The 25,070-nt window shown below is 36.6% G+C and overlaps 2 protein-coding genes across 6 annotated transcripts in view; one reads left to right on the forward strand and one right to left on the reverse strand.

Moving 5' to 3' along the window:
• The window catches only part of TRPC1 (transient receptor potential cation channel subfamily C member 1), a 77,854-nt gene extending 66,567 nt beyond the window's left edge, over nucleotides 1–11,287 (forward strand). For all 5 annotated transcript variants that reach the window (XM_072618199.1, XM_072618200.1, XM_072618201.1 and 2 more), the window contains 4 exons: nucleotides 3,250–3,428; nucleotides 8,600–8,801; nucleotides 9,154–9,348; nucleotides 9,843–11,287. In XM_072618199.1, the coding sequence (XP_072474300.1) occupies nucleotides 3,250–3,428; nucleotides 8,600–8,801; nucleotides 9,154–9,348; nucleotides 9,843–10,070 (804 nt within the window). In that variant the 3' untranslated portion in view covers nucleotides 10,071–11,287. The remainder of the gene's footprint in view (nucleotides 1–3,249; nucleotides 3,429–8,599; nucleotides 8,802–9,153; nucleotides 9,349–9,842) is intronic.
• Nucleotides 11,288–20,611: 9,324 nt separating this feature from the next.
• PCOLCE2 (procollagen C-endopeptidase enhancer 2) overlaps nucleotides 20,612–25,070 on the reverse strand; it is an 82,976-nt gene continuing 78,517 nt past the window's right edge. Inside the window, exons 8-9 of the mRNA XM_072618210.1 lie at nucleotides 23,484–23,651; nucleotides 20,612–21,173 (exon numbers count right to left, since the gene is read on the reverse strand). Coding sequence (XP_072474311.1) covers nucleotides 21,043–21,173; nucleotides 23,484–23,651 — 299 coding nt within the window. The 3' untranslated portion in view covers nucleotides 20,612–21,042. The remainder of the gene's footprint in view (nucleotides 21,174–23,483; nucleotides 23,652–25,070) is intronic.

Raw genomic sequence — 25,070 nt, forward strand, 5'->3', positions numbered from 1 at the left:
GAGAAGTTTGGACTAATTAAAAGAGCACTTTAATTTCCCATAGTTAATCCACCCAAATCATATTTAATTCTGAATCCAACTGGTTGTACATATTCAGTGTTTGCTCATGATAATGTTGAATTTTTTCTGCAAACATATGTTTTATTTCCTATCAGATATTAAAATCACTGGGTGTTGTCAGTTATTTTTATTGCCATATCTTTCACAGTCTGCATTATTTTGTTATGTATGTGGGAGAAGCCTTATTAGCAGTGTTTAAGGTAGTTTTTTTAATCTATCAAAACAAATTTTTTTATACTCAACAGATAGTAAGCACAGTTGAAATCTTGTGTTCTTACTATATTTCAGTCACTTGTGCTATGGTAAAGCTGACGTAAATTGTAGAACATGTCTTGCAGAGGTCTGCTTCTTCCTTGCTAATATGCTTATCAAGGATCTCTTTGATGCATGTGTAGAATGTTCTTATAAAATTTCCTATAGATGGGAAAGTAGACATACAGGTCAGTTGATGATCTCTCAGTCACCTTTGGGGAGGGGATGTATATTAATAAGGTCTGAGATTTTTCCCATGCCTTTGGGATTTTCCTTTCTTTTGGATACTTTGGATACAACTGGGGTTGTCTAAAGCACAGATATCTTCTGTGCACACTTAGTCTAATCCAACAACTTTTCTCATTTTTGTTCTCTTTACTGCCTTTTTTACCTCCTCTATAAGCACTTCTGGAAGTAATGTTAAGAGTTCCGAGTATTCTTTATGGTGAAAAGATTTTTTCATAAAAATCTTCGGAATCCTTCCCATTTTTCCTTTATTGGCTAGTCATTTTCATCCTTAAATGTCCTTTGCATAACTTTGCTTAGAATCCCGTCAACCTCTCCTTAAATGTAAATTTTACTCTCCAATAAAAATAAACTGGTCTTACTTTTCCTCCTTTTTCTGTTCCATTTTCTATAAGACTTTAAAAATCAGTTTATATTCTAAACTGATGTTGTCCTTGGCTGTCACCATGTGTCTGTGCCTAGCAAGTAATTCAAGCATTTGTTCTAAGGCACTTTTGGGCTTTTTTGTTTCCTCGTATGGCAATTGATTTACATTATTTGAACTTCTGTATAAAATTACTGTATTGTGTATGCATTGTTTCTTCTATCCACATCCCATATTTAGTTGTTTCATAATTTGTTTAAACAGGGTCAGGATGGAGTTATTTTAAATGCATACCATATCTTTTTCTCACTTTTGTTCTTTAGTCTGACTTTGTACTAATTTTCCCCCTTTTAATTTAATTTTAAATTTTCAAATATAAACTTAACAATGACCAACAAACACAAATATTTCAATATCCAAAGATTAGAAAAGAGGATAGTATTTCAAACTATGAACAGTTTTTCTCTAAAAACAAGGTAACTAAATTACTAGATTGGGTACTAAAGGGGTGATTGCTCCTATGTTCAAAGGTAGGTTAGCACTCCTAAAACTGTAGCTCACAAGCCTTCACTATTATGAATTTACCATCACTAACCAGCCACTAGTCAGTTAGCCCAAAGCAAAGGCATTTATTTAGAAAACAGTAACTATAAAATATCAACCCTATAAACCTGGGACATATTCTCCCCTTATACACAAGAGTCTGTGAAAAGAGTAAGTATAAGTTTAAAGTCTACTGGCGGAAAATAACATTTGGCATATTTAATACATGTGTTTGAGGCAGCACCTTCCTCCTGTAATACTAACTGTGCTGGTGGGTGAAGAGAAACCATCCCCCCCCCTTAACCTCCCCCAAACTCATTTATAGCAGCTGAATTCATAGGAAAATTTATTTTTAATTCCAAACTTATTTACAAATGAACTTTTGTGGCATAACCCACTCACAAAATGGAGACTTCCCATTTATGATAAAATTAGCTTTATGAGATTATCTTAGTTTTATAATAAAGTGAACCTCAAGTGCTACCTTGCATAGGAGGTATTCCTTGCTCCTACCAGTTACTAATGGAAGGAAGAAAGGAGGAAATAAACATTTATGTAGTACCTACTGTCAGGTTCTGTGCTAAGCACTTTACAAATATTGTCTTATTTGGTCCTCACCACAACCTACTATGAGAGAGATTCTCTTATTATCTCCATTTTACAGTTGAGGCAAATAAAGGTTTTAAGTGACTTGCCCAGGGTCTCACAGGTAGTAAGTGTTTGAGGCTGGATTTGAATTTGAGTCTTACTGATTCCAGGCCCAGCACTCTGTGCACTGCTTCACTTAATTACCTCATTGGGATCTCCTTTCCTACTCCCTCATTATTTAGTGTTTACTTATGTTTTTTTCACAGACCCAGGAAAATGTAAGTTCTGTAAGACAGGAACTATTTTGATTTTTGTGTGTGTGTCTTTTTATTCCCACTTCCTAGCCCAGGGTCTGACACATAGTAGGTACCTAGTAAATGCTTGTTGAATTGAGGGGCCAACAGAATATATAACATGTTGGAGCTTATGTGTTAGTAAATGCCCCTTTATTAGCCTGAAAGAATTAATGCATTTCAAATAACAGGTATCCAGTTTAATCTTATCAAAAGTTCTATTTAGACTAGATCACAATTAAATCAGATCTGTGGTCAGCAGTATAAATGTTATTATGCTGGTTGTTTCTTGTATAGTGGATCAAACCTACAACAGTGAGTTTGTGAGGGTGGGTTAGTCTTAAGGGGTACTTCATCTTTTCTTAGCTTTTTGATATTTAGGGGGATGTACTAATTTTGAATGAATAATAAATTAAATAGCATTTATTAATCATTTACTGTGTGCCAATCTCTGTACTAAGTGCTAGGGTTACAAATCTAGAAGACAGCCTCTACCTCAAGGAACTTTTTAGGGTTTGGAAGATTGGTTGTGGGTATTTTCCCTTCATTATTTGCAAACCAGTCCTATTCCTGATCTCCTAGGGCTCAGTTTGAACTAAGCAAAACTGGAATCCTGTGGTAATATTATCTTTTACAGAACTGACTCTGTTTCAAGGAAAGTAGGGCAGGTAATCACAAAAACACAAAATTTGCTTGCCCCTTAATCTATTTGATATAACCAAAGTGAAGTTTACTGGAATGTATTTTTGGCTGCTGGATGTCACACAACTCATGTGGAAAGAGATGAGCAGTCTGTATGTCATGCCATTTCTTCTCATCATTTGTGGGCTGCATCCTAAGCATTTAATAGTTTATAATTTATAATAGCTTTTGTTTTGAAAATCTGTTTTATACATTTCATAGATATCAATGGGACAAATGTTGCAAGACTTTGGAAAATTTCTTGGAATGTTCCTTCTCGTCTTGTTTTCCTTCACAATTGGACTAACCCAGCTATATGACAAAGGCTATATAGCTCCTCAAGAACAGAAGGACTGTGCAGGAATTTTCTGTGAACAGCAAAGCAATGACACATTCCATTCGTGAGTTGTTGACTTTTTTCTTTTTCTTAATCATCTATTTAATATTTTGTTTTTTCCCCAATTACATGTAAAACAATTTTTAACATTCATTTTAAAAAAAATTCTGAGTTTTCTCCCTCTCCCTTCTCCACTCCCTAAGATGGCAGGGAATTTTATAGAGATTATACATGTGCAGTCTTGTAAAACATATTTCCATGTTAATCATATTTTACAAGAAAATGCAGACCAAAAAACCCCAAGAAAAATAAAGTAAAAAAAGTATGCTTGTGTCTACGTTTGGACTCCATCAGTTCTTTCTCTGGTGATGGATAGAATTTTTCATCATAAATCCTTTGGAATTGTCTTGGATCATTTTATTGCTGAGAATAGTGAAGTTGTTCATAGCTGATCATCATACAGTTTTATTGTTACTATGTACACTGTGCTCCTGGTTCTGCTCACTTCACTTTGTATCATGATGTTCATGTTAGTCTTTCCAACTTTTTCTGAGAGCATCCTGCTCATCCTTTCATATGATAATAATAATATTCCCAATAATATTCCATCACAATCATATGCCACAACTTGATCAGCAATTCTTCTATTGATGGGCATCTCTTTAATTTCCAATTCTTTATCACCACTGAAAGATCTGCTGCAAGTATTTTTTGTACATAGAGGTCCTTTCCCTTTTTGTTTTTTATACCTAGTAGTGGTATTGCTGGGTCAAAGGGTTTTATGCCCTTTGGGCATAGTTCCAAATTATTCTACAGGATGGTTGAATCTGTTTACTTCTCTGTCAATAGTACATTAGGTCCTATTTCCCCATATCACCTCCAACATTTGTCATTTTTCTTTTCACCAATCTGAGAGGTGAGGGGTAGTACCTTAAAGAGTGTTTGAATTTGCATTTTCAATCAATAGTGATTTAGAGCAGTTTTGCACATGATTATAGATAGCTTTGATTGCTTCATCTGAAAACTGCCTGTTCATATCTATTGACCAATTATCATTTAGGGAATGGCTCTTATTTTTATAAATTTGACTTAGTTCTCTATATATTTAAGACAGGAGGCTTTTATCAGGTTTTTGCTGTAAAATTTTTTTCACAGTTATGATTACTAATTGTATTTCTCTTCTTACTATTTTCCCCATTTATCCTACAATCTCTCACCCTGTTCATCCTCAAAAGTGTTATGCTTCTGTCAACCATCTGCACCAGTCTGCTCTCCCTGCTATCATCTTCCCTTCCCCTTTTCTTATCTCTTTCCCTTCCTACTTTCCTGTAGGGTAAGATAGATTTCTATACTCAACTTGAGTGTGTATGTTATTCTCTCTTTGAGCCAATTCTAATGAGAGTAAGATTTGAGCACTTCCTCCTACCTCCCCCATCTTCCTCTCCCTTGTAAAGCTCTTTTCTGCCTCTTTTATGTGAGATGATTTACCCACATTCTTCCTTTCTCTTTCCCCTTCACCCAGTGCATTCCTCTTTCTTAGCCCTTAATTTTATTTTTTTAGAGATCATTTGATCATATTCAACTCATACCTGTGCCCTCTGTCAGTGTATACTCTTTCTGACTGCCCTAATAATAATAAACTTCTTAGGAATTACAAGTATCATCTTCTCATATAGGAATGTAAAGAGCTTAACCTTATTGACTTATTTATCATTTTCTTTCCTGTTTACCTTTTTTATGCTTTTCTTGAGTCTTGTATTTGAAAGTCAAATTTTCTGTTTGACTCTGGTCCTTTCATCAGATCTGCTTGAAAGTCCACTGTTTCACTGAATGTCTGTTTTTGCCCCAGAAGCATTATACTCAGTTTTGTTGGGTAGATGATTCTTGATTATAATCCTAACTCTTTTACTTTTTGGAATATCATATTCCAAGTTCTCTGATCTTTTAATATAGAAGCTGCTAAATCTTATGTTATCCTCACTGTGGCTCCATGATATTTGAGTTGTTTCTTTCTGGATACTCATGTTGCTTTCTCCTTGACCTGGGAGTTATGAAATTTGGATATCAATTTCTGAGAATTTTCATCTTAGGATCTCTTTCAGGAGGTGACTGGTGGATTCTTTGAATTTCTATTTTACCCTCTGGTTCTAGAATATCAGGGTAGATTTCCTTGATAATTTCTTGAAAGATGATATTTAGGTTCTTATTTTGATCATGGCTTTCAGGTAGTCCAGTAATTCTTAAATTATCTCTCCTTGATCTATTTTCCGTATCAGTTGTTTTTTTCAATGAAATATTTCACAGTTTCTTTCTTTTTTCTCCTTTTTATTTTGTTTTATTGTTTCTTGATGTCTCATGGGGCATTAACTGCCACTTGCCCAATTCTGATTTTTAAAGATTTATTTTCTTTATTGAACTTATGAACTTCCTTTTCTATTTGACCAATGGTACTTTTGATTGCATTCTTCTCTTCATTACCTTTTTATGCCTCTTTTTACCATTTGACCTATTCTGTTTTTTAAGGTGTTATTTTCTTCACTGTTTTTTATGTGCCTCCTTTACCAAGCGGTTGACTCTCTTTTCATGATTTTCTTCTGTTACTGTCATTTCCTCTCCCAATTTTTGCTCTACCTTTCTTATTTGATTTTTAAAATCCTTTCTGAGCTCTGCTAGGAATTATTTTTGGGTCTGAGACCAATTCACATTTTTCTTTGAGGCTCTTTGGATATAGTAGTTTTGACTTTGTTGTCTTCTTCTGAGTTTGTGTTTTGAGTTTCCCTGTCACCATAGTAACTTTCTATAGTCACGATCTTTTTGTTTGTTTGCTCATTTCTCCAGCCTGTTTCTTCACTTTTAGCTTTATATTAAAGTTGGGCTCTGCTCCCAGGATGGAGGAGGTACTGTCCCAAGCTTCAGGTGTTATATGCTGCTGTTTTCAGAACTAGTTCTGACAGTTTGTAAACTTTCAATTCTTCCAAGCTAGTATGATCTAAGGAGAGGTATGTTTACTAGTTTTCTAGACTTTGGGCTGGTCTGTGAGCAACCACAAGCAGTCTTTTCTGCCTTGGAACTGTGACCAAATCCCCACTCCTCTGTGACCACAAGCTCTAGTGTGCTAGGATTGAGACCCAGAACTGTGAACCATGTCTTCTCTCTTTTCTTATAGGGCAAAATAGATTTCTGTGCCCCATTATCTGTATTTCTTACTTCCCACTTATATGCAATAGCAATTCTCAACATTCGCTTCTAATACTTTGAATTCCAACTTCTCTCTCTTCCTCCCTCCCCTCCTTTCTCCACTGAGAAGGCAAGCAATTCAATACAGGCTATATATGTGTCTTTTGCAAAAGACTTGCAGGGTGCTTCACAAATGGACACTGCAGCTGCTGCCACCACTGCTGCTGCCGCCGCTGCCTGGAACCAGTGCTGAGGGGGGTCCCTGCTCCCCTCTCACGCAGTTAGGAATGCCCTCTTACTGACCTGCAAAGCTTTCTTTGGCACTTGTGGGTTGAGAGATCTGAGACCCTCCCTGCTGGGGATTCTGCCCCAAAGGCCTATTTCAGTCCTTTTCCTCCTGGTGCTGCGTGGTGAGGGCTGGGCTCCTCTCCACTCAGTGTCCCATGGAATAGACCTTTCCTGCTGGCTTTCCAGATTATCCTTAGCTGGAAATCTCTTTCAGTTTGTCATTCTGTGGCTTCTCATGCTCTACAATTTGCTGAGAGTCCTTTTTTACAGGTGTTTTATGGGCTATGGGGGAAGAGCTAGAGTTTGTGCATCTTTCTATTCTGCCATCTTGGCTCTGCCTCCCCACCCTCCCATTCTTCTGTGTTTGAACTGATGATATGAATCTTCTCATTTCCCCTCTCCCTCAAAAAAGCTGAGCTAATGTGGATTGAATTTTTTTGCTTGTCGCCCTTGGGAAATAATTCAGTATTTAAGTGGGAGTTCAAGAAATCCTTATTGTATGACTGATAATTTCAGAAAATTGTTATTTGGTTGTTTTCAGTTGTATCCAAGTCTTTGTGACTCCATTTAGGATTATCTTGACAAAGATACTGGGGTGACTTGCCATTTCCTTCTCTAGCTCCTTTTCACAGATGAGGAAATTTAAGCAAATAGGTTCAAGTGACTTGCCCAGGGCCACACAGTGTCTGAGGCTGAATCTGAACTTAGGAAGATGAGTCTTCCTGCATCCAGGCCCAGCACTCTATCCACTATATCACTTAGCTGCCTTAGAAAAATTAACATGTTTTTAAGTTAATTAATAACTCCTGCTCTCAAGGACCTTACTAGGGGTTTGAAGATTGGTTGTATTTTCCCTTCATCTCTTTCAAACCAACCTATTCCTGATCTCCTAGGGCTTGGTTTGGACTAAAAAAAACTGGATTTTTTTTAAAGAAAAATTAGTATGTTTTAAACATAGATTATGTGAGTTCAAATACCAGAGAATTCAAGGCACTACATTTTTCATCTTTTTAGCTTAAACTTCACAAAAATTGTGTATATATTATATATTATGAGGAATTCATCATTTTTAGTTCTCAGATTAAAATCAACCCTTAATATTTTTTTTAATGAAAAGAAAAGGGAAATTAAATCAGGACTATATAGTTTCTATTAGTTAATATATTTGGGGTTTGCAGGGTGGAGGGGCAGAGTGAATGATAGTTATAGATGTCTTAGAAAATTCCTGGAATGAAGTGTTAGACCAGAGCCATTAGAAAATCCTAGTTGTAATTGAGTTCTAAATATTAATCTCTTAATAAGAGATGATCTAGTTTGGCAGAATCATGCAAAGTTTCATAAAGTTTTAAGACAATTTAGCCTTATAGTTAGAATTATATAGCATTTTTAAGGTAATTATGACCTGCTTGTGTAAACTTATTCTGTAACATACCAGATTTCACATTATAAATACATTTTTTTGAAAATTGAATTTTACCAATAAAATAATTTAAAATCATTCTATAGACTTTGTTATTAAAAATTTATTATGAGTTCTACAATAAACTTATTGGTATCTTTTATCTTGTTGTAAATCCAAATTTCCATGTATTTGTTTTTGTTTTGAAGCAAAGTATGTTTGTTTAAGTAAACCAGAATAAGAAAATTTGGATAAATTTCATTTATTAAGCATTTATTCTTAGAATATTAACATTTTCTTTAAATAGTTTGATAGAAATGATTTATTTATTTTGCTGTTTTGTTTAACAAAACATGTCATTATCTTTTCAGGTTCATTGGCACTTGCTTTGCTCTGTTCTGGTATATTTTTTCTTTAGCTCATGTAGCAATTTTCGTCACAAGATTTAGCTATGGTGAAGAACTGCAGTCTTTTGTTGGAGCTGTCATTGTTGGTACATACAATGTCGTGGTTGTTATCGTTCTAACTAAATTGTTAGTGGCCATGCTTCATAAAAGCTTTCAGCTGATAGCAGTAAGTGCTCCATTATTCTAAAACGTCTTTGTACTTCTCAGTTAATATTAAATCTAGAAAATATGTCAGGAAACAAAAAAGGAAAATATGAAGTTAGAAAATATGAAGGATAGTATCATTGTAGCCTTGATTGTAGTCATTAATTTTAGAATGGTATATATTTTAGCATTTAATAGAAATTTTTTACAATATAAATGATGTCTATTGAATTTCCATACCATTAGTATGTGGTAATGAGGTAAATTATTTTTTATCTTTTAATGTATCTAGAGAAATTGATAATTTAAGGCTACACAGAGGAATTTTCAATATGTATTTTTCAACAGCATTTTTCATATACCTTACATTACAGAATCATGAGGACAAAGAATGGAAATTTGCCCGTGCTAAATTGTGGCTTAGCTACTTTGATGACAAATGTACACTACCTCCACCTTTCAATATCATTCCTTCTCCCAAGACCATTTGTTATCTAATAAGTAGCCTCAATAAGTGGATTTGCTCTCATACATCAAAGGGCAAGGTCAAACGGCAAAACAGCTTAAAGGTAAGAAATTGTGCAAATTTAGGTTTGGCCTATAAAGTTTCGTTTAAATTTAAAAATTAGACTCAGCTAATAAAATGCCATGAAGGCAAAGTAATTGCTAATCTCAGTATTTTAAAGCCTATTTTTAATTTCAAATTAGGGGTTAAATGTTTTTATATTTTCTGAGCACATTTTTGCAAAAAAAAATGCTATAAAGTGTCTGTAAATTATATCATAGAAGAAAGGACTTTTTCTTGGAATAAATAATTTAGTACATGTTGCAGTGATATCACATTAATTATTCATACTTCCACAGATTAGTTTGAAATAAACAAATATGAAAGAGTATGAAGTGACTCATGTAGTTACAGGAATATTATGGATAGAAGTATTTAAACTTATAGGATTATATATTTGTATATTTGAGTATTGTCAAAAAACTTTAAATATATCTTGTTTGCACAAATATATAAATAACCATCGTTAGTAGAGATATATTATTCTTTATTTTGAAGGAGTGGAGAAACCTGAAACAAAAAAGAGATGAAAACTACCAAAAAGTGATGTGCTGCTTAGTCCACCGTTATTTAACTTCCATGAGACAGAAGATGCAAAGCACCGATCAGGCAACTGTAGAAAACCTCAATGAACTACGCCAAGATCTGTCAAAATTCCGAAATGAAATAAGGGACTTACTTGGCTTCCGGACTTCTAAATATGCTATGTTTTACCCAAGAAATTAGCTTATTTCTAGGCCATGATATTTATATAATTTGCAACTAAATTTATTAAGGTGTGGGTTGGAATGTAGAAATAACGTCAATGCCATTCTTCAAAGATTCATAGGTTGTGTGTTATATAAAATATGTATATAGTTTAAAAAAATCCATTGAACATGGATTTTAGTAGGGGCAATTTAGCAGACAAAATTCTCTAGCGTTTTGCTTTGCTTTCTTATCTTTTTTTGAGTGGGGGAATAGATGTGACCACATTTGTTGTTCAAAAGCTAAATCAAATATTTAAAAGTAAACATTGATTGATTTTACTCTGAGAGAAACATATGGAATGTAGAACTATTGGTTTTAAGGATGTAAAGAAATTAGTGTGATATAGCTGAGTTTAGTGTTCACTTTTTAGGAATCCAACTTTATATGGGCTACCACAGCTTTTTTCTTTAAACTGGGGAAAGCTCCTAGAACTTTTAAAACAAAACCAAAAATAAGGGTTTAGAATGGTTTTCTTTGTGGTTACAATATAACTTTTGTTTCTGTGAATATTGAAGAAAATCTTGTTTTCCAACAATATTTATTGCAGAAGTTTATTTTACATTTAAACTATCTTTCATTTATTGTGTTAAGTAGCAAAATATTTTACACAAGTATGACTGTGCTTACTTGTATATGATTCTTCCTGCTTACAATGGAAAAGTGGTTTGGGGTTTTTTGCTGAAGAGTATAATATATTTGGTTATTTTGTGCTTTGTAAGGAGTATAATTTTTTTTTAAAAATCTGTTGTACTCCTGCCATGCAAGGTAGGATTTCCGTTAAGTGGAAGTTAAGCATAATCTTCTCACTTGAATGTTAGCTAGTCTTATGGACATAGGGTGCAGGTAGCCCTAGGTCTATAAGCATTATTGATCCAGGGATCATAAAATAGAGGTTTTAAGTATAATATGTTTCTTCCTTTTTCCTTTTTTAATGGAATTATCAAACTGTAAGTGCTCCCTCTTTGGGGTGAATTCTTATAAAATATTTATTGTAAAATTATATATTTTGTCTACTATAAAATTATGCACATCCCATTTGGGATTTAACATCAGGATTTTCATTCATTCTAAAAATAATACATGGTTAAAAAAAGATATTTATTGAGCACCTAGCGTGTGCATGAATTACTTATGGGAGTATATTTTGAATGATAGCATTGTAAGAAAAAAATAAAATTTGACTTTGGATTATACTTTGGCATAATGTTTATCTGTTGTATTAAAATGTACTTGAAAAGCAGAAAAGAAATAAAACTAAATGAAAATGATAATACCTTGATTAAATTAAATATGAAAATGAAGTTAGTACATAAGGTAAACTGGCCATGTTTCACCCCAGTCTAATCTTGAGGTCAAGCAGCTAATAGCTACTGGCTATTTGTCTGGCATCCATTCCAGAAATTAGCCTTCTGTTTTGGAAAGTTGGCATTTTAATGGGTTTCTGGCTAAGAACCACTTCCTCTTACCCAGTACACATACCCAAAGTGTGTTTTTCAATTCTGCCTTGCTCTTTTCTATTTTTATGGAAATCCTAGCCCCATCATCTTGCATTCCTAAGCAATTTCTTAGTCTGATGACATCCTTTCTTCTAGAAATATGACCACATATGTGAATTAATATTGAAAAAAATCCTGACGTTTATGTAGTGCTTTACAATCAACAAAATGCATTCTTGATACCATCTTTAAGGTAGGATGGGTATTATCTCAATTGTACAGATTCAACATTTATTAAGTGCCCACTATATACAAGGTACTGTGATAAGTGCTGGGTATACAAATGTAATAGATGAGGAAACAGCTTTAGAGAAGCTAAGAGGCCTACCCAAAATCACATGGCCCATTAGGGATGGAGGCATGCTTTGAATTCAGGTTTTCTGTCTCCAAGTCAAATTATCTTTCCATAATGCTATGCTGCCTTTCCAAAATAATTTGGATAATTTTGACATTAAGATGTTCTAGAGTCCCAGGGGTAGGCCACATGTGGGTACAGCCTTTTGACTGAGTCCAAGTTTTACAGAATAAATCTTTTTAGTAAGGTGATTTGTTCTGTGAATTTTGGATTCATTCAAGGGGTCACACTTGAAGACTTAGAGGGCTACATATGGCCTCTAGGGTGAAGGTTCCCCATCCCTGTTCTAGACCCTAAATTGTGACATATGTTCTACCTGCTCTCTCAAGAAAATAAGATAGGGCTTCTTTCCCTCCTCATTGACTTTTCTGTTATTTAAACAGAATCATCAATCATTATTTTTCCAATGTTGAAATGGTAATTTGCTGCAATTTCTCATGTGGTTATTTCCTGGGGAAAAAGTTTCCAAAAATTGTATCTAGCTTTATATGTGTCTGATACAATGAATTAACATCATACTCTAAAAACAACTACAGGGGGAGGAGCCAAGATGGTGGAGTAGAAAGATACACATATGCTAGCTCCTAATCCACAGCCCATAAATTACCTGTAAAGAAGAACTCCCAGCAAATTCTGGAGCAGCAGAAGCCACAGAACAATGGAGTGGAGGAGATTTCTGTTCCAGAGAGACCTGAAAAACCGACAGGAAAGGTCTGTCACGCACCTGGAGCGGGGTCCAGCCCTGCCTTGGCCACAGCACCGAGAGGAGCAGATCTGAGCAGGCTCCAGGGACAGAATCTCCAGCTACAGGGCAGGTCCCTCCACCCACAGACAGCAAAGGTCAGTGAGAGAGTCTCTTTGGCTAATCGAGAGGGGAGTGGGGTGTCCCCATAACTCAGGCCCCCTCAGGAGACAGCAGTGGAGGCAGGAGACACCAGTAGAGGCAGCAGTGGAGGCGGCAGTGGAGGCAGCAGTGGACTTGAGCTCCCAAAGCAGGCAGGAGCTCAGATCCATTGTTGAAGGTCTCTGCATAAACCCCCGAGGGAACTGAGCCCTGAGTGGCAGCCCTGCCCCCACCTGAGCACCTGAACTTAATCTCACACTGAATAGCAGCCCTGCCCCCACCAAAAGCCCTGAGGCTGGGGAGCAGCATTTGAATCTCAGACCCCAAGCTCTGGCTGGGTGGATCTGGAGGTGAGGTGGGTGTGGAGAGGACACTCAGAAGTCAAGTAACTGGCTGGGAAAATGCCCAGAAAAGGGGGAAAAAAAATAAGACCATACAAAGTTACTTTCTTGGTGAACAGATATCTCCTCCCATCCTTTCAGATGAGGAAGAACAATGCTTACCATCAGGGAAAGACATAAACGTCAAGGCTTCTGTATCCCAAACATCCAAAATAAATATTCAATGGGCTCAGGCCATGGAAGAGCTCAAAAAGGATTTTGAAAATCAAGTTAGAGAGGTGGAGGAAAAACTAGGAAGAGAAATGAAAGAAATGCAAGAAAAGCATGAAAAGCAGGCCAATACCTTGCTAAAGGAGACCCAAAAAAATGCTGAAGAAAATAACACCTTAAAAAATAGGCTAACTCAATTGGCAAAAGAGGTTCAAAAAGCCAATGAGGAGAAGAATGCTTTAAAAAGCAGAACTAGCCAAATGGAAAAGGAGGTTCAAAAGCTCACTGAAGAAAATAGTTCTTTCAAAATTAGAATGGAACAGATGGAGGCTAATGACTTTATGAGAAACCAAAAAATCACAAAACAAAACCAAAAGAATGAAAAAATGGAAGATAATGTGAAATATCTCATTGGAAAAACAACTGACCTGGAGAATAGATCCAGGAGAGATAATTTAAAAATTGTGGGACTGCCTGAAAGCCATGATCAAAAAAAGAGCCTAGACATCATCTTTCATGAATTTGTCAAGGAAACTGCCCTGATATTCTAGAACCAGAGGGCAAAATAAGTATTCAAGGAATCCACCAATCACCTCCTGAAAGAGATCCAAAAAGAGAAACTCCTAGGAACACTGTGGCCAAATTCCAGAGTGCCCTGGTCAAGGAGAAAATATTGCAAGCAGCTAGAAGAAACAATTCGAGTATTGTGGAAATGCAATCAGGATAACACAAGATCTAGCAACTTCTACATTAAGGGATCGAAGGGCATGGAATATGATATTCCAGAAGTCAAAGGAACTAGGACTAAAACCAAGAATCACCTACCCAGCAAAACTGAGTATAATACTTCAGGGGAAAAAATAGTCTTTCAATGAAATTAGGGACTTTCAAGCATTCTTGATGAAAAGACCAGAGCTGAAAAGAAAATTTGACTTTCAAACATAAGAATGAAGAGAAGCATGAAAAGGTAAACAGCAAAGAGAAGTCATAAGGGACTTACTAAAGTTGAACTGTTTACATTCCTACATGGAAAGAAAATATTTGTAACTCTTGAAACTTTTCAGTATCTGGGTAGTTGGTGGGATTACACACACACACACACACACACACACACACACAGCACAGAGTGAATTGAATAGGATGGGATCATATCTTTAAAAAATGAAATTAAGTGGTTAGAGAGAAATATATAGGGAGGAAAAAGGGAAAAATGGAATGGGGCAAATTATCTCTCATAAAAGAGGCAAGCAAAAGACTTTTTAGTGGAGGAAAAAGAGGGGAGGTGAGAGAAAAACATGAAGTTTACTCTCATCACATTCCACTAAAGGAAGGAATAAAAGGCACACTCATTTTGGTATGAAAACCTATCTTACAATACAGGAAAGTGGGGGATAAAGGGATAAGCAGTGTGGGAGGGATGATGGAAGGGAGGGCAATGGGAGGATGGAGCAATTTGAAGTTAACATTCTTGGGGAGGGACAGGATCAAAAGAGAGAATAGAAGCAATGGGGGGCAGGATAGGATGGAGGGAAATATAGTTAGTCTTACACAACACGACTATTATAGAAGTCATTTGCAAAACTACACAGATATGGCCTATATTGAATTGCTTGCCTTCCCAAAGGGAATGGGTGGGGAGGGAGGGATGAAGAGAAGTTGGAACTCAAAGTTTTAGGAACAATTGTTGAGTACTGTTCTTGCCACTAAGAAATAAGAAATACAGGTAATGAGGTATAGAAAGTTATCTGGCCCTACAGGACAAAAGAGAAGATGGGGACAAGGGAAGGGAGGGATGATAGAAGAGAGGACAGATTGGTGATAGGGGCAATTAGAAAGCTCGGTGTTTTGGGGTGGGGGGAGGGGACAAAAGGGGAGAAAATTTGGAACCCAAAATTTTGTGAAAATGAATGTTAAAAGTTAAATTTAAAAAAATGAAAACAAAAAACAAAAAACAAAACCAACTACAACTCCACTACTGACCCATAGTATTTGATCATTCAGCATGAATTACATATTAAAATTTTTACATTTTGAGCCAAAAACCTGTCTTAAAAATGCCTTAAATCTTACTGCTTGATTGATGTACTTATAGCTGACATCCCCATCAGCATTGTTATTATCTTGAATAATGTCACAAACTGAAATATATGTTCCTCCTGTTCTGTAAGCTCTGTTGTAGCCAAACTGCTCAAAACTAAGTCGGTTGTTCCATGAAACTGACATTCCATCTCCATCCCCTGTCTGTGTGCTGTCCTTCACATCTGGAATGCCTGCTGTCCTTCACATCTGGAATGCCTGCTCTCCTCATTTTTGCCTCTCAGCATCCTTGTCTTCTGGGGTTCACTCAGCTGCCATTTCCTCTACAAAGACCTCCCTTCTTCCTCCAGTTATTAATGTCCTCTCTTTCCTCCAATTACCCTGTGTTGTGCTTCTCTTTGTACATATACCTCCAGAAGAATACTTAAACACTTGCAAAATTGAATCCAGTTCATAAACTCATACTGTTTAAAATGATTGGTTTGGTTATTTATCTAGAGAGGGAAAATAATAGGTTTCAGTCTTCTGTTTCTTAAAATGTAATTATCTTAAAAATTCTTTTGTCAGTTTTGTAATAAGCATACAAACTGCTGTCAGTGGCAGCTTTATCAAGAACTACCCCTGTAGCTTCTTCCAATACCTATTATTCAAACGGTTTTTTTTCCCTATTTGCTGAATAACCCATTAGGTATGTTGTAAAGTCCACTGTTGTTTAGATGTCTAGGTTGGACCGCAATGTCCCTTCCAGTTGTGAGATTCTGCTAAAATGTTATTTAGATAACTGCCCATTTGTCATTTTCAATAAGACTGAGTTTTCCTAAAACCAGTTTTTATTAACTGTGGCATGGCTCTTATTTCTGTCCTCTTAGATACACTTCTAAAGAAGGGAGAGGAAGAATTCTGTTACTTAAATATGCCCTGTGTATTGCTACTCAGCATAAACAGTAATTTCATCCTAGACCTGCCCTGACATGTTGACCATCCCATCTATAATATTTTGTATACATATATTGCTGTGTTATGGGATTCTTTTGAGTTCTCATCACATATCCATAATTGCCTATTAGATATTCCAATTGTTTGTCCCATTGGCATCTGATACCCAACATCTCTAAAACAAATTTGCCCCCGCCAAAATCTACTCCTCTTTATAACTAGCCTATTTCTGTCAAGAGTAGCAGTATCCTTCTAGTCCCCTAAGACTGTAATATTGGCTTTATGTAAGAATCCTTATTCTCCTTCACCCTACATATCCAACCAGTTGTCAAATCTTCCATTTCATTATCCCTATCTCTTCCTTCTAATAAAGGGCAACCATCCTGGTTCAAGCCCTCATCACTTCTTGCCCGGGTTATTGAAAACCCTCCTCATTGATCCTCCTGTCTCATCTTTCCCCAGTTCAAGCCATCTTCTTCACAGCTGCTAAAGAGATTTTCTTCAGATGCAGCTTCTTTCTTTAGTAGAATTCCTTTGGCCTCAAGGATCCAAAATAAACTCCTTTCCTTCCAAATATCTTCCCAACTTAATTATACATTATTCTTCCTGCATTCTGTGGTCCAGCTAATGTAGCCTTGTTGTTCCTTACATATGACACTCCATAACCTGGTCTTCATGTCTTTGTACTCATTATTCCCTGTGCCTGGAATACCTTCCTTCACCTCTACCTTTTAGAATCCCTTGCTACTCAAGTACCACCCGATTCTCCTCTCCCCTCACCCCCACTAGTGGCTTTTTCTCTAACATTTACCTTGTATTTATGTTGAATAAATTTTGCACATAATTGGTTACATTCATGTCCTTTGCCCAATAGTGTGCAAGCTTCTTGAGGGTAGAGATGGCTTGCTTTTTGTCTTTGTGTCTCCAGTACCTAGCCTGGTACATAGTAGGCATTTAAGTACTCATTCATTCATTATCAATGAGCATGTGTTGTATAATTACATTAGTTAAAGCTGCAGTGTCTGAGATGCCTAAGAGAACGGGGAACTTAAAACACATGCTAGTTCCACCCCCTAGTGGTGTTCCTGATGGGTCAGTACACCAGCAAAACAGAAACAGTATAAATGGACAGCCTATAGCTGTACTTGATCGTTTTAGGCCTGGTCCAGTTCTGTTTGCCTCTCTCTCTTTACCAGGAAATTCTCAAAAGCAACAGGTCAAAAGGCACTAGCCAACCAATCAGTCAATTCATGGGATATTTAGGTTCTTTCCAGTTTTTTTGCTTTCATTTATAGAGCAGATGTAGACACATTTGTATAAGTATCTCAGTCATGTTTGACCTTTAGCATTTGGGGGGTTTTGGGTCCCATTAGCTTATTTCCTACTGTCCAAGCTTTGTCTTTTCTCTTCCACATAAAGCACTGCATTTAAAGACTCAGTGCCCCCTAAGCAGGGTCTTCTTCACTTTTCTTCTTTTTACATAAGCTTGCCTGATTGACCACAGTTAGCACTGCCTGTGATTTGGAAGCAGTCCATGAAACAGAATTTGTTATACAGTTGGGACATAAATATTTAGGAGTAAAAATAAATCACTTTGTCATGACAGTGACATCATTAGTATGGCAACTTGATGATTTTGCTAGCTGCTGTGGATGTTTACAGGACTCTGATTTGAAAGAGATACTCAAAATGATTGACACAGAGAATTTCAGAGCAAATTTTAAACTCTGGTAGTTGCATGTTTTAAAAATAACTATCTTCACAGGATTCATTATTTCTGATGTAAATCAAATAACAGTAGTACAAGTGGCATAACAGCAGGCTTGTGTAGGAGGTAAATGTGTGTTTAAAAAAAGAACTGTCTTAGTTAATCACATATTTGACAGGTAGGCTTGTTTTCCCCACCCCCGCTATATACATTCTTTAGAGTATGTATTTTAGCTTTAGGAAAGTCAACTTAGTCCATCCCCCACCAGGAGAAAGCAAAGGCAAACCTTCCCAGGTTTACCAAGGCTCCCCCTCAACTCCCTCACTCTTGAAAACCATTATGATATTTAAGAATCTTATCAATAAATCCTTTAACCTAAACCTTCTTTGGCTACAGTTTAAATCATTTCCTCTTTTTTTCTGTCCTTAGTAGCTTTAGCTAGTTGAGTTGGAGCAAGAGCAAACAACTAGCCACTATATTCTTTGTAAGTCCTTTGTGCGTCAATAGATGTACCTCATCCTTCTTTAGTGAGTCTGAATAATCTCCTCTTGGGCTATGACTGAATTTGATTGTATTTGATTCATGAACATTATTTTTGATAGATTGTGTGGGTCCAAGACCACTGACTCAAATAAAAATCAGAGACTTCTCAAGGTAGAAGCAAAGCAGCAATATTTTATTACGATCTCTCGAGAAAGGGCATCTCCTCTCTGATAAGTAATCAGGAGAGTGAGGCCATTACAGAAGGCAAAAATAGAGATTATATAGCCCTAATGCATATCCCACCCCACCCCATCCCCACTGGCCTTTTACTCCCATTGGCTGGGAGGCAGACTCACAATCTAAACACAATAGGCATTATGTTGATGTAGATGTTGATGTGGCAACCCAAGGGAGTTGTGTTATGCTGATATGGCATATGGCATATGATTTCTGGAAAACTGAAACTTAGGCCTAACCATCTACTAAAAGCCTTTTGTTAAGCATTGAGAAGTCTTCACTAACTTCATTCCATTCGGATGGACCAGTTCATCAGAAACAGTGTGTGTTTGAAAAATGAAAATGAGAGACAGTTGGGGGTCAGGATAGATGATTATTGAAGCTGACTAATCTATTCCTAATAACTCTAGATGGGACTCTTCATTCACCTGAGCACCCATCCAGTAGTGGCATGCTCAAATTCAGGCTTACATTCGTGTGTGTGCATCATGTATGATGGACCTCTGCTCCACTTTAAATACATAGATCTGCCTTAGCAGAGTATATATCTGATTCCCACCCATTTATGAGACCACTTTTACCCAAGACTTTTCTTAGGTTTAGAAACAGATAACTGAAAGCGTGCTCACCACTGGAAATCACCAGTAAATCTGCAAAGAAAAGTAGGTGGGCAAGGCTGGCACTAGAAACAGAGATGAGAGAACAGATGGAATAAGGCCTAGAATAGAGATGGTCAGAAAAGAGTAAAGGGTCTGAATGGCTATGAATTACTATGTCTGGATCGCATCTTGGAAATCCTGAATGATCTGCGCACACCAAATGCTGGACTTGGAAGTCCGAAACACCTGGGTTCAAATGTGCCTCTGCATGACATGATCCTGGCAATCAACTGACCCTCTATGCACCTCAGGCAACTCCCTGTGACTCATGTATCTACTAGGTGAGAGATGGATTGTGTAGAGTGGTTTCCCCACACTGACTAACTGATATCTCCACCTGTTTGTAAGGAGGTTAATTACTTTCTTACTTTACAAATCCAGTTCAAACTGATGATGTATCATATAAAGAACACTTTCCTGACAGACCTGGATTCTAATGCTGGTTCTGCCATTTGCTTTCTCTGGGCTTCAGGCACTTCTGTAAAATGGTGGATGGGGTGGGAAGGGAAGAGAAAGATGGCTAGGTTAGGTGATCTGTAAATCCATAAAATGTAAGGAAGTCAGGCACAGTCAGGTGGCACGAATGAACTAGAATGAAAAGGTATGGCGCAGTTTAGGGTTCTTAATCATACATTTGTGAACTTTGACAACTGTATTTCAATATAATTGGTTTCTTTTGTAATCCTGTGTATTCTATGTGTTTAAAAACATTACTCAGAGAAAGGGTCCATAGTCTTGATCTTCTGCCTTAGTTTTCATCTGCCAAAAGGGATCCATGGCACAAAGAAAGGTTAAGAACTACTGGTGTTGTGCAGGTAGTTGCAAGAAAGATTACCTCAGATTTGGGAAGACCTGAATTCAAGTTTACCCTCTGACTCACGCAGGCCACATGTTCATGGATCAATCATGTAACATCTCAGTGCCCCAGGCAACCTTTTAAGACACAAGTTTTACAATCCTTGCTTATTCATATTGGTACAGTCTTTCCACACTGGGATTTCCTTACTTTCAATGAAATCATAGGTTCAATTGGAAAAATAAATAGAATGTTGGAATTTATATTTTGGAATAAACAGAATGTTGGAATTTGGAATAGAATTATGGAATTTTTAAGAACATGAATTTCAACAAACAAAGACTTGACCTTCCAGGAAATGTGTTGTGTTTACTCTTATCTTGCCCCGCTTACTGTAAACATAATGACTACTACATTTTATTTTAAAATATTTTATTAAGCATAGATAAAAATGCAGGAAAATAATATAAAAACTCAGAGCAAAAGCTAAAAATCATATCACTATAAATATTGCACTTATAAATCTTCCTTTTCACATCCTCACAAAATTCATTTCTGAAATAACTCCTTTAACCAAGATGTATAAATTAATAGCTTCCAAGTTTTCAGAACTTCGTACACTTCAGTTTGTGTGATTATTGCAACTTGTCTTAAGGTTGATAATCGAATCTATGCATCAATGACTGTGCTCATAATTTCCATCACTGTTAAATGAGGCCATGTGTTATCAAGCTGATCTTTTGGGAATGCTCAGTATTTAATTTTAAAGACTCTTCTTCCTACTGAATGAAAATAGATCTTTCAGCAGATATACTGGAATGCAGCTTTATTTGATATCATTCTTCTTTAACACTGTTTATTTTTCAAGGCATTCAGGATCTTTTGATTCTTCATCTTGAAATTCATGATAAAGCTGTTTGGTGTGATCTTCCCTCGCCCTTCTTCATCTACCTGACCCATGATGATATAATTGAGACCTGCAGGTACAAAAGTGAAATTATGAGATGCATTTTTTTTCCTGAACACATTAGTGCAATATTTAATTATTTTGGGTAGTTACTGTATGTCATCTGTTACCACTGTCCAGAATAAAAATCTGTTTTAAAGTTATCATCTCTGAAAAGCTGAATTTACCATTCAATCAATAAATATAGGACCATAGATTTAGAGTTATCTGAATAGGTACCTCTAGATTTAGATTAATAGCTGTCTAGTCCAAGCCCTTTATTTGACATATGAGGAACTAAGACCAAGAAAGTTTTAAGTGATTTCCCAGGGTCCTCTGGGCAACAAGGTGGGATCCAGATCCATGCCCACCATTGCTGCCTCTCAGTTTCTGGAGCTGTCGTCAGTGATCTGTTTGCTAGGGGCAAGTCATTAATCACTTTAGACCTCCCTTTCATTTCATCTGTAAGGATGGACAACAGACAGATGAAAAAAACAGACAAGAATTGTAAAAATTTCTAAGGCCACAACATTTAGATTTTTAAGTTTCCTTTCAGATTTAAAATAAGCTGATATATTGAGAAGGCAGCTCCGTGGCATTATGGAAGGAGCACAGGATGTGCAGCCACTGATTGACTTGAGCTATGATTTTATGGACAAGTCATTTAACCTTAGTCTCAAATATCTCATCTGCTAAATACTCTGTTAATTATTTACCTCACAGAGTCATTCTAAGGAAAATGATTTGCAAATCTTAAAACTCTACATAAGTGTTAATTATTGCTATATATATAAGGGTGTGTGTGTGTGTGTGTGTGTGTGTGTGTGTGTGTGTGTGTGTGTGTGTGTAGCTTGAAAAGAAATACAAGAAAGGGTGGTTTCATAGTCACCTGGGAAAACTGATATGAGCTGATGCGGAATGAAATGAGCAGAACCAGGAGAACAGTATGTACAATAACAACAACAACGTAAAAACATATAACTGTGCTTACTCCTTCATTTCCTCCTCAGTCAATGTGCTGACTTCCTTGACTTCTTTCTACATCATGTGGATTCCAGAACAGGACGTGACTTGTCCTTTGTTCATGTCTTGCCTAATTGTTGCAACAGCATCCTAAATGACCTCCCTGATTCCCACTCCAATTTATCTGCCACACTGCTACTTCCTTTAGTACAGATCTTACCATGTGACTACCCTACTCAATCAAGTGCCCCTAAGATAAAATAATTCTTCATTTTGTTTTATAAAGCCCCTCTCCACCTGGCCCCAATTTGTCATTCTAGCCTCATTGGACATTTTCCCTCTTTTGCCCTCTGAGATCTAACCTCTCCCCTAGTAGACTGTGAGTTTCTTGAGAACAGGGGCCATCTTTTGCCTTTGTTTATATCCCCAAAGCTTAGCACAGTGCCTGACACATAGAAAGCACTTAAATGTTCATTGACTGATTGTTCTTGACATGGAACACTTGATCTCCCATTTGACCCTTCCCCCTGCCTGGAATGCACTCCCTCCTCCTCTGTCTCTTTAAGCTGCAGCCTAGGCACCATCTTCTGCATGAAGACTTTCCTGATCCTTCCTCCCCTAACCCTCAGCAGCTAGTTCTTCCCAAACTATTTTATGCTGGATATAATTAGGTATGTACTTGATGGTTCCTCCATTATGATATAGACTGCTTGCAAATGGATATTGTGTCTTTTTTTGTACTTTAACCCTCAGCATCTGGCATCTAGTAGGTATTTGTCAGTAAACATTTATTAAGCACCTACTGTATTCCTGGCATTATGTTAATGAATACTTATTGATTGGTTGATTGAAGGGCTGACCATACATCAAGTATGAGGATAAATCAGAGACTTGCCAGATATTATCAAAAAGTCATCTGGGCATTTTGAGTTTGTTGTGCTATGGGAGTTCAACCTGGTTCTATTACTCTCCTAAAATATGTTTAAAATCATCAGAAGCAGGTGTTGTTATACCTGGTAACAGCTAGCTCTTACAGAGAACTTTGAGGTTGGCAAAGCTCTTTCTAAATATTAATAATAGCTAACATTTATATAGCATTTACTAGGTGCCAGGCATTGTGCTAAGTTCTTTACAACTATTATCTCATTTGATCTTCTATTATTACCCCCATTTTACAGATGAGGAAAGTGAGGTGAACAAAAGTGAAGCTTACACAGCTAAGTATCAGAAGCTGGGTATGAAATCAGGTCTTTCTGACTCCAGGTTCAGCACTCTCCCCCCTGTGCCACCTAGCTGGCTCAGGGACATTACATTTCATTACTTCAGACTGTCCATCACCTGCTTTGGAACCATCTGCTAAGTTTCCTACGTTACCCACCTCTTCTGATGAGAGGACATTGCTTACACACAACAGTGATCTTGGTACTCATGCTCTTGCCAGCTTGCTGAATTGCCAGGTTTCCCTCCTTGTATACATTGATGATTGATACTGTGGCATGCAAGCTTCCACCCTTTGTCATTGTTGTGATAACAGTACCAGCTAGCACTAGAAAAGAAAGCAGTTTTTAAAATGTGAAAATTGGAAGTACAAGTAAGCTGGACTAAAAATATTGAAATATTTTTTCATTATTTCAGAAGTAAATATTGGAAAGCTAAAGAACCTGATAGAACCCTAATGTTTTATTTTACCGAACTGTGGACAAATTAAAGGGATCCATTGGGATATTACATTTGTTAGATAATGACCATTTGATTGTATGAGAAATATAAGTTTATACTAGATTAAAGCAACTGTTCAGTTATCTACTACAGATATAGGGAGTTTCTAGACCCAGGCTTCATTTTAGCCAAACAATTTTACATCCCTACTTAAGCCTATAGTTGTGAAAACACTCCACAGCTTAATAACAATATCTTAAGAGGCCACAGGAGGGAGGTGTTGCTATGTCAAAGCTTGTGTTGTTGGGGATTTTCTTAGTGTTTCGGAGGGTGTGTCCATTTCTGTCTTTCTTTGTGTCTGTCTTTCCCTCTGCGTTTTTCTTCATGATCTTTGTCTCTTTCATTACATCTCTTGATCTTTCCACCCGTTTATACGTTTCTCATTCTCCCTTCCATCTGAATGATGTTCCCATATCCTTTAGTATCCTATTAGTTCTTTCCTTCATAATGAAAAATAAAATGTATTTCATTTTTATTATTTTTATTTAAAATGTATGTTCTTTGTTCCTTATTTTAAAAGCTAACGAATGGAAAGTTTCACATTTCTCTCTCAAAAAATAAGGAAAATTAACTCAAATGAATTGTTTTTATTCTTTTAACTCCATTTTCTAGCACGGGTTAGTGATTCTTAATGCGAGGGGAAAAGTTTTCCATTCTTGGTTCAATCGATAAAAGATACCAGTTTATTTCCATGGGTCACCAAATTCTGTTCTGGAATTAGCTACTTTTTAATGGTGGCATAGCTAAATTGAATGGAGTGAAATTTGTATTTCTTGACGTGTGGGATGGTCCTGACCAGACAAGGTGGTAATTCTTGATTAAGGTACAACAATCCAGTGAAAGTTCTGCTGTTGTTGAATTATTCATTCATTCATTCCTGGTGCTGGCAAATTCAATACAAAATGACATGACATGAGTGAAGTTGCATTGTCAATTATTCTTTCTCTTATAACTAGAATTTCATTGGTCCTTGGTTGGTGATCAGTATGTTGACTAGCAACAAATGCACATTTGAAAAAGGCTAGTATTAAAATATCTAAAAATCATGGAGTTAAAATCATTTTAAAAACCACTATCCAGTGATTTCACATGGTAAATCATTTATCTGTCACTGCTTGCCATTCCAGAGGCTCACAGAGCTCTGGATGTCTGTCCAAGAGCAGGGTTGTTGCCCTAAAAGTTCTAACATGTATATGTCAGAAAACATTATTTTTGTGATGTGTTTGACACCCAGAAGTTCAGTGTA

The sequence above is a fragment of the Notamacropus eugenii genome, chromosome 6 (genome assembly GCF_028372415.1).
Source record: "Notamacropus eugenii isolate mMacEug1 chromosome 6, mMacEug1.pri_v2, whole genome shotgun sequence".
Lineage (NCBI taxonomy): Eukaryota > Metazoa > Chordata > Mammalia > Diprotodontia > Macropodidae > Notamacropus > Notamacropus eugenii.